Below are 16,664 nucleotides of genomic sequence, written 5' to 3'. Positions count from 1 at the left end.
TTGATTTAGTTTCTTATATTACAGTTCTTGAGTATATTAGCATTCACCCTCAGCATATGAAGTCAATTATTATTGGGTGAGTTTGCATTTAACTCACTTGTCCACGTTCTTAATCTCACACATCACAAGTACAAGCACAAATTGTAAGGTGGGGTCAGTTACCTCTTTCAGTCTCCCACTGGTGAAGATTGGTGAAAGCACAGTTCGGATTCTCTTCCAGTGATCATCTTTGACAGCCATGATGGACTCAGTCAGTGGCCCACTCAGAACAAAGTCCTACAGAAAAAGTAGGAAGATTTAGCCTCTTGTTTATTTTTATTACAGGTCAGGTCCAACTAAATTAACTCATCATTACTGTTAAACCTGCACAGAATGTTCACAGGTTGAATGGGTAAAGGTAGTGTGGAGGAGGAGGGAGAAACTTGTCACGATCCCAGTTAGTGTTCTAACTGGACAGGAAATGGAATCCTGGCTCAAAAGAGCTTCATGTCAATTCTAGTGAGAAAACTGGTTTGGAACTTACCAGCTACACTGGTCTGTTTTCCCAACAGATCTTGTCACTGTCAAAAAAGAGTGAACACGGTTTGCACCATCACTTTGGTGGGGCAGGGACTCAGAGCCACGAATCGTTCCCACTGAGATCGGATGCCTGTTCACTAAAATAAATCTCCCCCTCCCCACGACAGAGACATCTATGGCCCTCCCCTCATTCCCAATCATCCTGGCATTCCCCCACCAATCAATCATCGGTGGCATCGCAGCAACCCCCCCCCCCCTTCCAAATAACCCTGGCATGACCTCCCCTTCCTCCCACCCCGCCTCCAATCAATAAGAGCCCTTGAGACTTGAGGGCTCAGGTAGTGCACTGGAAAGCCTTAGATTAGCTAGGAGGGAGTTAAAGAGTGAGTTAAGAGGAGCTAAAAGAGGACACGAGAAGACTTTGGCTGATAGAATTAAGGAGAATCCTAAGGCGTTCTATAGATATGTTAAGAACAGAAGATTGGTTAGGGCAAGATTAGGGCCAGTTAGAGACAGCAGTGGGAAGTTATGTGTGGAACCGGAAGAGATTGGAGAGGCATTGAACCAATATTTCTCTTCGGTATTCACGCAGGGAGACATAAATGTAGCTGTGGAGAACACTGGGTTACAGGGTTGTAAACTGGATAGTATTGCAGTTGATAAGGAGGATGTGCTAGATATTCTTGAGGGTTTGAAAATAGATAAGTCCCCTGGGCCGGACGGGATTTACCCTAGGATTCTCTGGGAGGCAAGAGAGGCGATTGCAGAGCCTCTGGCTCTGACCTTCAGGTCGTCGTTGGTCACAGGTATAGTGCCAGAAGATTGGAGGATAGCGAATGTTGTCCCATTGTTTAAGAAGGAGAACAGAGACTTCCCCGGGAATTATAGACCGGTGAGTCTTACTTCTGTTGTGGGCAAAGTTTTAGAAAAAATTATTCGGGATAGGATTTATAGTTATTTAGAGAGTAATGAATTGATTGGAGATAGTCAGCATGGTTTTGTGAAGGGTAGGTCGTGCCTTACTAACCTTATTGAGTTTTTTGAGAAAGTGACCAAAGAGGTGGATGGGGGTAAGGCAGTTGACGTGGTATATATGGACTTTAGTAAGGCGTTTGATAAGGTTCACTATGGAAGGCTTCTGCAGAAAATGCAGATGTATGGGATTGAGGGTGATTTAGTTAATTGGATCAGGAATTGGCTAGCAGATAGGAGACAGAGGGTGGTGGTTGATGGTAAGTATTCGTCATGGAGTTCGGTTACAAGTGGTGTACCTCAGGGATCTGTTTTGGGGCCACTGCTGTTTGTAATTTTTATAAATGATCTGGATGAGGGTATAGTTGGGTGGATCAGTAAATTTGCTGATGACACCAAAGTCGGAGGAGTGGTAGATAGTGAAGAGGGGTGTCATAGTTTACAGAGAGACTTGGACAAGTTGCAGAGCTGGGCCGAGAGGTGGCGGATGGAGTTTAATGCGGAAAAGTGTGAGGTAATTCACTTTGGCAGGAATAACAGATGTGTAGAGTATAGGGCTAACGGTAGGACTCTGAATAGTGTTGATGAACAGAGGGATCTAGGTGTATGTGTACATAGATCCCTGAAAGTTGGGAATCAAGTGGATAAGGTAGTCAGGAAGGCATACGGTGTCTTGGCGTTTATTGGTAGGGGGATTGAATTTAGGAGCCGCAACGTCATGCTGCAACTGTACAAAACTCTGGTGCGTCCGCACTTGGAGTATTGTGTGCAGTTCTGGTCCCCACATTAGAGGAAGGATGTGGAGGCATTGGAGAGGGTGCAGAGGAGGTTTACCAGGATGTTGCCTGGTATGGAGGGAAGGTCCTATGAGGAGAGACTGAGGGATTTGAGGTTGTTTTCGTTAGAAAGAAGGCGGCTAAGAGGGGACCTTATTGAAACATACAAGAGGATTAGAGGTTTAGATAGGGTGGACAGTGATAGCCTTTTTCCTCGGATGGAGAAAGCTAGCATGAGGGGGCATAGCTTTAAATTAAGGGGTGGTAGTTATAGGACGAATGTCAGAGGTAGGTTCTTTACCCAGAGGGTGGTGAGGGATTAGAATGCCCTGCCTGCTGCAGTTGTAGATGTGCCTAGTTTGGGGGCGTTTAAGAGATCCGTGGATAGGTTTATGGATGGAAAGGGATTGATTTAGGTTAGAGGGTCATTGCTTTTTTAATTGGTCGGCGCAACATCGTGGGCCGAAGGGCCTGTTCTGCGCTGTAATGTTCTATGTTCTATAATCGTTGGCATTGACTGCACCAGAACATCAGCAGCAACCCCATCACTCTGGGTCTGCTCCAGTCCCCACTACAAATAAATGAACCCCCATACATGAGGCTCCGCTGAGATCACTGCCAACCTGTGCTGGGGCATTGCTAAGAAACTGCCTGACCCATGTCCCTCTCCCCCGGGGACTGTACTGTACATTTGCTTCCCTGGGGGAGTCCCACCGTGACAGGGTCATGTCTGGCTGAGCATCTTGTAAACGTGGCTGACATGACATTATGTTGACAAGGTACGAAAATCTCATGGGGGAGGTTAGATAGATTTAAATTTAATTAAATGCATGGAAATCAAGTTCTCCCCCCTTAAAAACGTGAACCTGATTACATCACCAGCAATGGGTGGTGAAAATCAGAGATCACAATCTCACCAGCCAGGTTGGCGATTTCAGCCGGTGGTGCCAGTGGAAACTCCCACGGGTGATCTCACAGATGAAGAGTGTGGGCTCAAGGTCCCACCTGTTAATCTTTTTTTTAGAGATTTGGGTGGGACAGAGTCATAGGACCACTAATTTGTTTTAACAAGGAAGAAAAACATTTATTAAGTATGGAAGTTTGATTATGATACAATACTCCTTTATTCCCACCTTAGTTTCACAAATATACATAGATTTTAAAACTTACATGGGTTACAAACTACCTTAATCTACAATGTTCTCCCTAAAAAGTCCCTTTAAACATCCAAGCTAGCTGTGAAGGCACACACTCTGCTCTGAACCAGAGTGAATTTCTGTGAGATGATTCTTAAACCTTGAGCTACCATCCCTCACTGAACTCCAGCTTCCACACGAGTGATTTTAAATTCCACTTTTAAAAAGACACACTTTCAAATCTTCGTTTGAACAATGCTTTGCCTCAGATGCAATCATTAAAGATTCAGTTACAGGCTTTACAACTCCCTCATCAGGAATTCTTTGTCTTGACTGTTGTACACACTCTTCACAATTGCCTTAACATCTCGATTCCCACATCATGTTAAGATTGCGCCACTTGATTTACTGTAATATCTTCAACGAGGTCGATGAAGCTGGCCTCTTGGAGTATGAGCTCCTTGATTGAGGCCATAATTGCTTGCCCAATCAGAGATCCTCACCTGTATATAAATATGGGAGTGTCGGGTCTACTGGCACTCTGGATTTTGACTGTGTACCTTAAGCACCTTTTGACTCTATTCAACACTGCCAGCCCATCTTCCTCTCCTCCTCCCCACACTCCTCCACCACTACCAAACCAACAAGAGTCACTGCTCGAGCTACAGGTGACCCGGATCAGTATTCAGCAAAATAATTGTTCATAGATCGCTAGGCCTAACTTGAGATGGCCTATTTCATAGAATCATCACAGCGCAGACTGCCATTAGACATATTGGCCAGAATTTTACTGGCACACCCGCCCACAACTCGCAGAACAGAATTCTCCGTTGGCTGGGGATTTTACAAGGCTCGCCTGAGCAAGGTTGTAAAATACCAGCTATTGTATCTGTACTGGTTCTCACATGGAACAATTCCCATTCTGTCACTCCCCACCCTCTCTCAACATCCAGGTATTGTTGTTTCAGGTATTGTAGTTCACAAAATATAGCAAAATTTACAACACAGAAGGAGGCCACTCTAGCCCATTGAGTCTGCATCAAGTCAAAAAAAACAGGCAGCCTAGTCTCATTTTCCAGCATTTGCTCTGAAGCCCTGGAGGTTACTGGACATCAGGGCATTTGAATGAGTTGAGGACTCCCGTCTCTTCTATCTTCTCATGCAGTGATTTCCAGACTCCAATCACCCACTGAGTGTAAAAGCATTTCCTCATCTCCTTTCCAATCTTTCTCCAAATCATTTTAAATCTATGCCCCTGGTCACAGCCCACACTGAGAAGGAGAACAGGTCCACTTCGCCTAGCCCCCTCATAACTTAGTACATCTTGATCAAAATCTCTCCTCAGCCTTCTCTGATCCAAGCTAAACGATATCTAATCTTTTCTCAATGCTGCAATTTTCCAGTCCTGGTAACATCCTTTATACCCTCTTCACTGAAATGAAATGCTTTTGCTGCAGAGAGGTGGTAAAAAAATGCATGCAGTTGTGGCCTAACTGGTGTTTTACATATCTCCAGCATAATCTCACTGCTCCAATATTCTATGCCTCGATTAACAAAGGGAAGTATTCCATAGACCTCTTATCAACCTTATCAACTTTTCTCGCCAGCAGAGGTTTCTGTGGACATGCATTCCTCTATACTTCTCAGCATCCTCTCATTTATTGTGTGATCCTTTGTCTTGTTTGACCTTCCCAAATGCATCACCTCATATTTTTCTGGATTGAATTCCATTTGCAGTTTTTCTAATTCATTTCAGTTGCGAGGGGAGATCAAGCAAGTTCTCTTTGGAACACAGCCACTTAAGAGGTGGCCCAGTGGGATGTTTTCAAAGTGAAGAGTGGTATTATTGAGAGTAAATATGGAAAAATGGCTCCTCTGGAACATAGATCAATAACTAGAATTCTTGCAAAAGGTTTTAAAGAGGCAATGAGGGAAATATCTTCCCATTCAGAATTAGAAGGACTGAAATGTTTTACTTGAAAAACAATTTCCACAAGTTAGACAAGTACATGAGAATAAAGAATTTTGAACAAGATCATTGGCGAGGCAGGAATGTGGGATGAAGCAATACCTCTCTTTCAAAGAATCAGCACGATCACAAGTCAAAAAGCTTCCTGTGCTGAAAGTTACCATGGTTAGGATTTTCCAGGCCCATCCATTGCCAGGATCTTCCTAAGATCAATGAATGCACCCCCCATGATGGATCCTGTCCCCGACAAGGCTGGAAAATCAGAGTCTAAGATTCCATTTCAGATTTGAAAACCGGCCTTGTGATAAATCTGGATGTCTCCCTACAGAAAGTGTGGTCTATTTATTTATTCATTCGTGTCACAAGTAGGCTTCCACTAACAGTGCAATGAAGTTACTGTGAAAATCTCCTAGTCGCCACATGCCGACGCCTATTCAGGTAACACTGAGGGAGAATTTAGCATGGCCAATGCACCTAACCCACACATTTTCCAGACCGTGGGAGGAAACTGGAACACCCGGAGGAAACCCAGGCAGACACCAGGAGAACATACAGACTCCGCACAGATAGTAACCCAAGCCAGGAACCAAACTCGGGTCCCTGGTGCTGTGAGGCAGCAATATTAACTACTATGCCACTGTTCTGATCTGGGACAGTTACAATGTTAATGAAGTAAAAATATTGATGGATTATGAAGCCAATGGTAGATAACTGGAGTTGAGGGCCAAGTGAATCATGATGTAACAGAATGTTGGAACAGGTTCAAAGAGCTGAGTAGTCGATAGTGTTCCTAAATTAATTTCTATCCTTTATGCCTCAGCACCATTGTACAAAGGTTGTCAAAGTGAGTTACTGGCTGTGTAGTGGGGTCAGGTGTGTTTTTTATACATGCATCATCATCCCATTGTTGGTGTGTTTCTTCCATCAATGTGCTGCACCAATCAACTATTCCTGAATACATTCCTATTAAATGCACGACTCTCATTTTAATGCTCATTTTCCTTATTCTTTCCTCTCCTCACACACACTTGCCCATTGCATCTTAACAGCATTTATCTGGACAGTCACTGCAATAAATACAGAACACTTGACTTTACACACTTCATAAATTATCTGCAATGGTTAATCATTATTTTGCTCCAGGTAACTGCAAGTATTTCTCCTAGCACTCAGTTTAAAACATACCCCGAGACGTGATCATTCTACAAGCTGCCTCCCCATTGTGAATTATTCCCTTGTGGCACCAAGAATTCTAGGACACATCCTCACAATTAAATAACCCCACCTTCCATAAAAATTATCCAAAACATTCTGTGCTACGACCTGGATACCACACAAACCCTGGGATATTTCACTCTCATCGTGGCTAAACTGCTTGCCTCAAATTGTCCACATTACTGAAACAGGAACATAAGGAGGAAGAGAAGGAGGAAAGTTAGAACAATGACACTTTCCTGCACCTTTAGTTTTTGAGTTACCTTTGATGCAAACAGCAGATGAAACGTTAGAAATTCATCAACAAAAATATTCAACTTCAATGCACATAATTCCAATAATCTATTATGTACAGCCCATGAATATAAATCATACATTTATATGCTATGTATCATGAGTCGATTCTGTTCCTTCAACCTTCACACTTCTCACATCTTAACTGGTGTTATTTCTTCATTACCTTTAATGAAATTCCACATTTCAAACCCAAATATTCCCCCAATGCCCTTCAACTGGGTTGTTAATTATAAATGAGTATTTCACTGTTTTCACTCCTGAACTATAGTTTAACCCAGGACTCCACAAAATGAGCAGTGATCAGGATTCTCACTAATATTGGATATTACACCTTCTGGTTACTGTTAATAAATCTTTTTCTATCGAACATAGATTATCAGGGTGTGTAAATCCTGTCAATTCAAGACAATTACACATTTCACTTTCCGGGTACATGTTCCAAGCGACAAATCAGATAAAGCTTGAGCAAGGTAAACGATCTATTTTATCTCAACAACACGGGTTAGTCCAAACCTCCAAAGGTCAAACTGAGACAGACAATCACTGAGAATTTGATTGAATCCAGAGAGCTGAGAACAGGAGACTAACTCATAGTGCCAGCCCATTAGACAGATTTTTGATCCACAAGGGAGTTAAAGGTCATGGGGAATGGGCAGGAAAGTGGAGCTGTGGCTACAACTAGGTCAGCCATAATCCTATTCCATGGTAGAGGAGGTTCAATGGGCCAAATCGTCTACATCCATGTCTGCGTGGGTTTCCTCCAGGTGCTCTGGTTTCCTCCCACAATCCAAAGATGTGCACGTTAAGTGGATTAGTCATGCCTCTTAGTGTCCTGACTGTGTAGGACACTAGGGATTAGCAGGGTAAATACGTGGATATATCCTGGGTGGGATGCTTTGTCGGAGACTCGGTGTCGACTTAATAGGCCAATTGGCTCCTTTCTGCACTGTAGTGATTCTATGATTTCTGATTTTCTTACTATGAGGCTCCTCCCAGCCCCATACATGCAGCTTTTGTTTGATAAATCTGGCATTTGCCTTGGGCTGCTATGAGATTATAACAGCAAAGAAAATAGGTGAATCAAGTTAGATCATAGCTAAACCTCCAAAGCATGTTTAAACAATCAGATAAAAGAAAATGAGGGTTATTGGAATCACGAGAAAAGAATTAGCTTTCGGTGCAGATCAATGCTTACCCGCCTATTGGTGAACAAAGTGTAAAATTCTTTTATGAAGATGGTTTTAACCAAGTCAGGGTCCGCGAGGGACAGAAGGGGCTGGCGCCCATCATAAATCCTAGAGGAAAAGGCAGAAGTGTTAGAAAGTGAATGTGGGCCAGAAATGAAGTGTAGCGATAGACTGGGGGTGTGGCCTGGGCAAACCCCACTTATCTAGACTTGCCATAACCACTTTGGATGTTCCTGACAGCCAGGTCTCCATCACTATAATAATGTTACAGGAGCGTTTATAGACATTTCCCTGTTTCAGTAATGGAACATGTCTCAAATTGCAGTTGAATAATCCAGGCAGTTACACTACAACCACATCAATGGGAAACCATCTCGTCTCACTTCAGCGTTACAACTGTAATTCAAGTGTAGCTTGAATCAGGTGTCGGAATCCAAATGGCACCTAAATGCAGATGAGTGAGTTCATTCTGTTTCACTTCAGATTCTCACAAATAATTTATGATCCACGAATCATGTTTAAACCAAAGACGCTCTGGCTGAGTTGACGGAGGGTAAATTCCAACTGGTCAGCACTGCTGGAACAGATTGCAAGTCTGCTAATTGCCAGAGCTGCAGATTCAGTGTGAGATTGCAGGAAGAGGGAATCATACTGTGCAGAAGGGACCCTTCGGCCCATCAAATCTGCATGCGAGGAACGTCTGAACTCCCACCTAATCCCAATAGCCAACACTTGGCCCATAGCCTTGAATGTTATGATGTGCCAAGTGCTCATCCAGATCCTTTTTAAAGGATGTGAGGCAACCCGCCTCTACCACCCTCCCAGACAGTGCATTCCAGACTGTCACCATCCTCAGGGTAAAAAAGCTTTTCCTCACATCCCTGTTAACCCCCTGCGCCTCACTTTGAACCTCTGCCACCTTGTGACTGACCCTTCAACTAAAAGGAACAGCTGCTCCTTATCCACTCTGTCCATGTCTCTCATATGCTTGTGCACCTCAATCAGGTCCGCTCTCTGTCTTCTCTGCTCCAACGAAAACAACCAAGCATACCCAACCTCTCTTCATAACTTAAATTTTCCATCCCAGGCAGCATCCTGTGAATCTGGTGAATCCTGTGAACCAAGACATTGGTAAGGCCACACTTGGAATACTGCATGCAATTCTGGTCACCCTATTTTGGAAGGATATTATTAAACTAGAAAGAGTGCAGAAAATATTTACTAGGATGCTACTGGGGCTTGATGGTTTGAGTTATAAAGAGAGGCTGAATAGACTGGGACTTTTTTCTCTGGAGCACAGGAGGATGAGGGATGACCTTATAGAGGTCTATAAAATAATGAGGGGTATAGACAAAGTAGGTAGTCAATATCTTTTCCCAAAGGTAGGGGAGTCTAAAACTAGAGGGCATAGGTTTAAGGAGGGAGGGGAGAGATGTAAAAGTGTCCAGAGGGGCACTCTTTTCACACAGAGTGTGGTGAGTGTCTGGAATAAGCTGCTAGAGGAGTAGAGGTGGGTACAATTTTATCTGTAAAAAACCATTTAGATAGTTACATGGGTATGATGGGTATAACGGGATATGGGCCAAATGCGGGCAATTGGGATTAGCTTCGGGGCTTTAAAAAAAAATAAGGGTGGCATGGACAAGTTGGGCTGAAGGGCCTGTTTCCATGCTGTAAACCTCTATGATTCTGTGACTCTATGAATCTCCTCTGCATTCCCTCCTGTGCAATCACATCTTCCCATAATGTGGCAACCAGAACTGCAGACAGTACTCCAGTTGTGGCCTCACCAAAGTTCTATGCAACTCCAACATGACTTACCTGCTCTTGTAATCTATGCCTCGATTGATCAAGGCAAGTATCCCCTATGTTTTTTTCATCACCTGTTAACCTGCCTTTCCGCCTTCAGAGATCTGTGGACAAACAAGCCAAAGTCCCTTTGCTCCACAGATATTCCTAGTGTCCTACCATTCATTGAGTACTTCCTTGTCAAATTACTCCTTCCAAAGTGTATCATCTCATACTTCTCAGGGTTAATTCTATCTGTTATTTATCTGCCCAGTTGACCATTCCATCTATATCTTTCTGCATCTCAAGACACTCAGCTTCACTGTTAACCACTTGTATCAGCAGATCACTAGAAATTAATTGCTGAATATATTTCCACCTCCCCAGCTAGCCTGATTGACAGGTGGGTAAATCTGCAGTAATAAGCTGTAAACACAGTAAGAAGTCTCACAACACCAGGTTAAAGTCCAAATAAACCTGTTGGACTTCCTACCCTGTTTACCCCAGTCCAACGCCAGTATCTCCACGTAATAAGCTGTAGCCAGGGACCAGGCAGTAGGTAGGCATAAAAAGGGGGTGGCATTGGGGTGGGATATTGTGGAATGAGTTCAGGCCTAAAAATGACTTGCAAATAAAAAAGCAAGTAAAAATCAATGGAGGCAGATGGCTTCCACAAAACCTTTCACTGCAAGGCTCATCAAAGCTTGGGCTGTGTCGGAGATTGGAGGGGCAGTGATGGGAGGGTTGCTATGCTAGTCTGTGATTGAACTGGCCAGCATATGGGAGGCTGGCAGTGTGGGGCTACTGCACATGTGCCGATCTCCGCTATGACATATTGGCGCATGAACAATGGCCCACTCAGCACCATGCTGCCGGCCTCTCCAGTGAGATTAGACCCCACTGACTTTTATCGTATGAAACAAGCTTGGGCACTCTGTGATGCACAGACTGTGGGAAATTCATTTTGAAAATCCCACTGAAAAAACTAGCGGGATTTACTCGTGTTGACACAAATTCGACACGCAATCTTTTTGGGAGAATTGGCCCCAGCATCCTTAGAAGTGTAATAATTGCATCAGTGTCAAGACTGCTTGAAAGAATCTGTGCCTTTAAGCTGTGTTGATCATCTATTCAGCACATGTTGAATTACATTTTACATTACTGGAGTAAAATGCAGTTTTGAACTGGATAAAAATCGATACTTACATACCCATTACTGGCTGATTAAATATACTCACCCCCACACCTTTCCATACTTCTTGTAGCATTCTACGTCAAACTTCAAAATACCCTGGTCAGGAAGAAAACAGAAATCAGCAAAAGTATTTACGTAATACTAAAAAGTAGAGCAATAATGACTTAAACTGTGGTGGGGCACCAAGAGGGAAAAAATACCAGCTAGCATTATTTAAAAGGTAAATGACATTAAAAACTGAACCACTTTTATTCCTTTCAATTAAAAAGGATGGCTCCTCTCCCATTATTTGAAAAGACTGCCTCATATGACCTCCAAAGACAGAAGCGACACTTTCAAAAGATGAAATAAGATCATTTGGGTGAACTGATCGATGTCAGGGTTTATCCTGAGCCTCTTCCTATCAGTATATCTTTGTGTATCCTCTATGTGTTTATCTAGATTCCTCCTAATTGGATCTGTGCTATTTGCCTGAATCACTTTACAGTAGCAAATCACCCATGCTGGGGAAGGGCAGCTCTTGTTAGATGTACAGTTCTCTTTCCCAGTGAGGGAGGGAAGCAACTCATACAACAGAAAACAGAGGGCACCGTAAACGGCTCCCACTTTTACCCAAACTACCCTCTCCGTTCCCCAAAAAAACCATCCTTCACATAGCCTTGTTCTCCCAGCCAGAAAGTGAGAGGATGTCAGGGAGGCAACTTCAGCTATTTCAGGTGATTGCATGGGAGTGTCACTTGAAGGAGTAAACAGTGTCCTTCTGATGAAATATAAATGTGAGGCCATGTCTGTCCTCTCATGTGCGTGTAAAGGTCCCACAGCATTAATTCAAAAAAGAGGAGGGGAGTTCTCCCTGGTGTCCTGCCCAATGTTTATCCCTCAACCAATGTCACTGTAACAGGTCAACCGGTCATTATCGCATCGCTGTTTACTATGTGCAAATTGGCTGTTGCATTTTCTACATTATACTTAAAAACTACTTCAGAATGGAAGGTGCTAGAAAATGCACAATGTTCTTTAACATTGTTCATCATCATGTGAAACAGACAGAAAAAATGGACATCAAGCTGACAGAGGACACATTAGGAAAAAACTGGGCCCAGAGGAAAGTATTAAAGGAGCATCTTAAGAGGGGATAGAGACAGAGGTCTGAGGATGGAATTAGAGTATACAACCTAGATGGTTGACAGCATAGCTCCCAATGGACGTGAGACCAAGGATCATAGCGCGCTCAGAGTTTTGAGAGCGGTTACAAAGATAGGAAGGGCAAGACCATGGAGGAATTTAAACATGAGAACATGAGAATTTAAAAAGTGAGACATGGAAGTGCTGACAGTCACTGGAAGTTATGGAGAACAGGGCAATTGGAATCTAGGACTTGGGATACACAAAGTAGAGTTTTGGATGAGGTTCAATTCACGGATGGTGGAACATAGGAGACCGCCAAGAGATCATTGAAATAGACAAGTCTGGAGGTGCTGAGGTCGTGGACAAGGGTTTCAGCAGCAGGTGGGGTGAGGCATTAGCAGAAACAAGATTGATCTTCTACCCTTCCCTTGGCCCAGATTTCACTGGGTGATTCATCAACGATTATTAACAGAATATTGTGTGACTGTATCTCAGTGTTCTGCTGGAGGAATTTGTCTCTCCATTCCCTCCTACAGAGAAGGCATCTGGCCTGCAGGGCAGCCAAGTAGGGGAACTCTCCAGAAATAAACAAACAAAAAAAAACCCCTCAATTCTAAAAATATTAACGTTCAAGTAACCATAAAGATCAAATCACTTGAGACTTGTCCAACCCCAAACTTGTGATGGCACAAAAACCACAAAACATCAATTACATTAACAACCCCCATGTCCCTCCCTTTAGGTTTCACTTGATTGTACCCTCACCTCTGAGTCACAAGGTTCAAGTCTCATTCTAGGACTTCAGCAGAAAAATCAGAATTGATACTCCCGGTACAGTATTGAGATAGTGTTGCACTAAAAGCGCCGTTTTCCGAGAGTTGTCCTTCAGCTCTTCCTGGTCCCCTGCGGATTCGCCCACCTCCTTGTCTGCTAATCCGGAGGCTCTCTGCCCTGGTGTTCGCTTTTCCATCATTTAAATTGCAGTGATACTCTTTAATACAGATTTCCTTTAGAGGGGACAGCCTGATTTTAAGAAGACCAGGCCGTTAGACCACATGCTTTCTGAACTACACTCTTCAGTCTGCTGCTGAGGGCGGAGGCTGGGGGTAATGGTAAGAAGTCAGCAATGCAGGACCAGTCAGCCAGATTCTGCAATCAGTCAGACAAGGTGGGCGCACCAAATTTGCACATTGCCCACCTCAATCTGAATGGGTATGACAGGCTACAAGTCATGACTCCACATTCCCAAAATATAAATATCTATCCTATTAGTGCCCCACATTGCCATTAATTCAATGTTTCCCCTTCTAACTGTGTTATAATGCACAGTTATGATGTAACATATTTTTTTAAAAACTGTTTTAAGGTTACATTAAAAATTCACCACAGATTGAGTTTTCAGACTGAATTAATGTAGCTCCAAGCTACCAGAGAGAATTCTGGATTTCAGACTGGGACCCCTATTTAGGCAGGACAAAAAACAATTCTTATTTAGTTATGGTTAACTCTGGTTCCTTTTCTTCTTTTGTTATTGTTGTTTTCAGCAGAGGTTTGTAAATTTGAAAGCCAGGCCAGGAGGTGGGCTTAAGAACAAAAGTTAAAAATTTCCCAATTTAAAAAAAATCATGTGCTAAAATAAATAAAGCTGTAATTGTGAAAATGAGCAATGTTGTCTGTTGCCCATACCCTCTCTCACCCTGAGTTGGCCCCTTCTCCTCCCCTATCCAACGTCAGTATCTCTCTCTTCCTCCTCGGACATTCTCACACTCTCAAAGTTACAGCTACTTCACATGTACTGGATCTGCCATCATACTGGCCTCCCTCTCTCCCATGCTACTGCTCCAGTTCCTCCAATAACAGAGTCTGTCTCTCCCATGCTCACTGCTCCAGTCACAGGTTCCCTCCTTCCCACCCTGGCTGTTCTTCCAATCATAGATTTTGTCCCTGAATGAATGGCAAGATTAGGTGGGAGGGAACCTGTGGCTGGAGCAGCGAGCCTGGGAGAGACAGAATCTGTGACTGGAGATGCAACTCCTCACTGTCTCTCTCTCTCTCCCCCCCGTGTTCACTTCTCCTCAGATTGCAACCCTGATTGGTTTTTCCTCACTCAATGTCCGCAATTGTTCAGTCTTCACTATAGAGGATACAAGTAACATCCCAGAAGCAGCTGTAAACCAGAAAGTGGAATGGAGGTCGGCACTCAGGAAAATTCACCAGAGAAGTGGAACTGGGTAAATTGTTGGAGCTGTGGGCTGACAAGAGCTCAGGTCCTGATGCAATTCATCCTAGTGTCTTAAGGAAATGGCTAGTGAGATAGTTGATGCATTGGTTTTAATTTTCCAAACTCCCGAGATCCAGAGGTCTCATTTATTGGAAGATAGCAAATTAACCCCTTTATTTGAAAAAGGAGGGAGATAGAAAGCAGGAAACTACAGGCCAGTTAGCCTAGCAGCTCTCATAGAGAAAATGTCAGAAGCTGTTATTAAAAAGTTTATAGCAGGGTATTTGGATGAGCTCAAGGTAATCAGGCAGAGTCAATATGGTTTGGTGAAAAGGAGATCATGTTTGCAACTTATCGGTGTTCTTTGAGAAAGTAAGAAGTGATGTGGATAAAGAGGAACCAGTGGATGTATTGTACTTAGATTTCCAGAAGGCATTTGATAAAATGCCACATCAAATGGTTATTATGGAAAGTGAAAGCTCATGGTGTAGGAGGTAACATATTGTAATGGTAGAAGATTGGTTGAATAACAGGAAGCAGAGAGTAGGTAAAAACAGGTTTTATTTCCAGGCTGGCAATATATGACAAATGGTGTGCCACAGGGATCAGTGCTAGGACCTCAGCTGTTTACATTTATATAAATAGTGGATTGAAGGTATGGTTGCCAAATTTGTTTATGACACAAAGATAGGTAGGAAAGTATGTTGCAGAGGACATAAGGAGGCTACATAAGAACATAAGAAATAAGAGCAGGACTAGGCCATCTAGCTCTTCTAGCCTGCCCCGCCATTCAACAAGATCATGGCTGATCTGAAGTGGATCAGTTCCACTTTCCTGCTTTCTCCCCATAATCCTTAATTCCCTTGTCTATCAGAAACCTATCTACCCGTGACTTAAATATATTCAGTGAGGTAGCCTCCACCACTTTAATGGGCAGAGAATTCCAGAGACTCACACCCTTTGAGTAAAGAAGTTCCTCCTCAACTGTGATCTAAACTGCCCCTCCCCCTTATTTTGAGGCTGTGCCCTCTAGTTCTGCTATTCTTTCTTAGCGGGAAGAATCTCTCTACCTATACCCTATCTAGCCCCTTCATTATCATATGTCTCTATAAGATCCCCCTCAGCCTTCTAAACTCTAACAAGTACAGACCCAGTCTATTCAATCTCTCTTCATAAGCTAACCCCCTCATCCTCAGCCTAGTGAACCTTCTCTGCACTCCCTCCAAGGCCAATATACCCTTTCACAAATGCGGCGACCAAAACTGCACACAGTACTCCAGTTGCAACCTCACCAGTACCCTGTACAGTTGCAGCAAGACCTCCCTGCTTTTGTATTCTATCCCCCTCGCTATAAAGGCCAACATTCCATTCGCCTTCTTGATCACCCACTACACCTGCAGACTGGGTTTTTGCGATTCGTGCACAAGGACCCCCAGGTCCCTCTGCACTGTAGCATGCTGCAGCTTTTCGCCCTTTAAATAATAATCCCTCCTACTATTATTTCTACCAAAGTGGATAACCTCACATTTGCTAACGTTATACTCCATCTGCCAGGTCCTTGCCCACTCGCTCAACCTATCCAGATCTCTGTGCAGACTTTCCGTGCCTTCCACGCAATTTGCTTTTCCACTCATCTTTGTGTCGTCAGCAAATTTTGTTACCCTACACTCAGCCCCCTCCTCCAGATTGTCTATGTAAATGGTAAACAGTTGAGGCCCCAGCACCGATCCCTGTGGCACTCCACTAGTCACCAACTGCCAACCAGAATAGTACTGATTCCAACTCTCTGCTTCCTATTAGACAATCAATCCTCTATCCATGCTAACACCTTACCCCCAACTCCGTGCACCCTAACCTTTTGCAGCAACCTTTTGTGAGGCACCTAATCAGATGCCTTCTGGAAATCGAAAAACGCCACATCCACCGGTTCCCCTGTCTACCGCACTAGTCACATCCTCATATAAATCCAATAAATTCGTTAAACACGACTTCCCCTTCACGAATCCGTGCTGCGTCTGCTTGATCAAACCATTCTTTTCTAAGTGTCTTGCTATTTCTTCTTTGATAACGGATTCTAGCATTTTTCCAACTACGGACGTAAGTAAGTTAGATGAGTCAGCAAAGATTTGGCAAAATACAGTACGATGTGGGAAAATGTGAAGTTTTCCATTTTGGCAGAAGAATAAGAAAGCATATTACCTAAATGGTGATAGATTACAGAGCTCTGAGGTGCAGAGGGTGATGGGTGTCCTAGTGCGTGA

General features: G+C 43.5%; 1 protein-coding gene across 1 annotated transcript in view; it reads right to left on the bottom strand.

The window, feature by feature from the left end:
- The window catches only part of LOC145354857 (cytochrome P450 3A30-like), a 43,865-nt gene that overhangs the window by 20,774 nt on the left and 6,427 nt on the right, over positions 1-16,664 (bottom strand). The window contains exons 3-5 of the mRNA XM_080206401.1: positions 11,098-11,150; positions 8,080-8,179; positions 163-276 (exon numbers count right to left, since the gene is read on the bottom strand). Coding sequence (XP_080062527.1) covers positions 163-276; positions 8,080-8,179; positions 11,098-11,150 — 267 coding nt within the window. The remainder of the gene's footprint in view (positions 1-162; positions 277-8,079; positions 8,180-11,097; positions 11,151-16,664) is intronic.

This window comes from Carcharhinus amblyrhynchos, chromosome 18, assembly GCF_965287045.1.
Source record: "Carcharhinus amblyrhynchos chromosome 18, sCarAmb.v2.hapA, whole genome shotgun sequence".
Taxonomy (NCBI): Eukaryota; Metazoa; Chordata; class Chondrichthyes; order Carcharhiniformes; family Carcharhinidae; genus Carcharhinus; species Carcharhinus amblyrhynchos.
The sequence above is the reverse complement of the archived record's forward strand: the minus strand, read 5'-3'. Positions and strand labels throughout refer to the sequence as shown.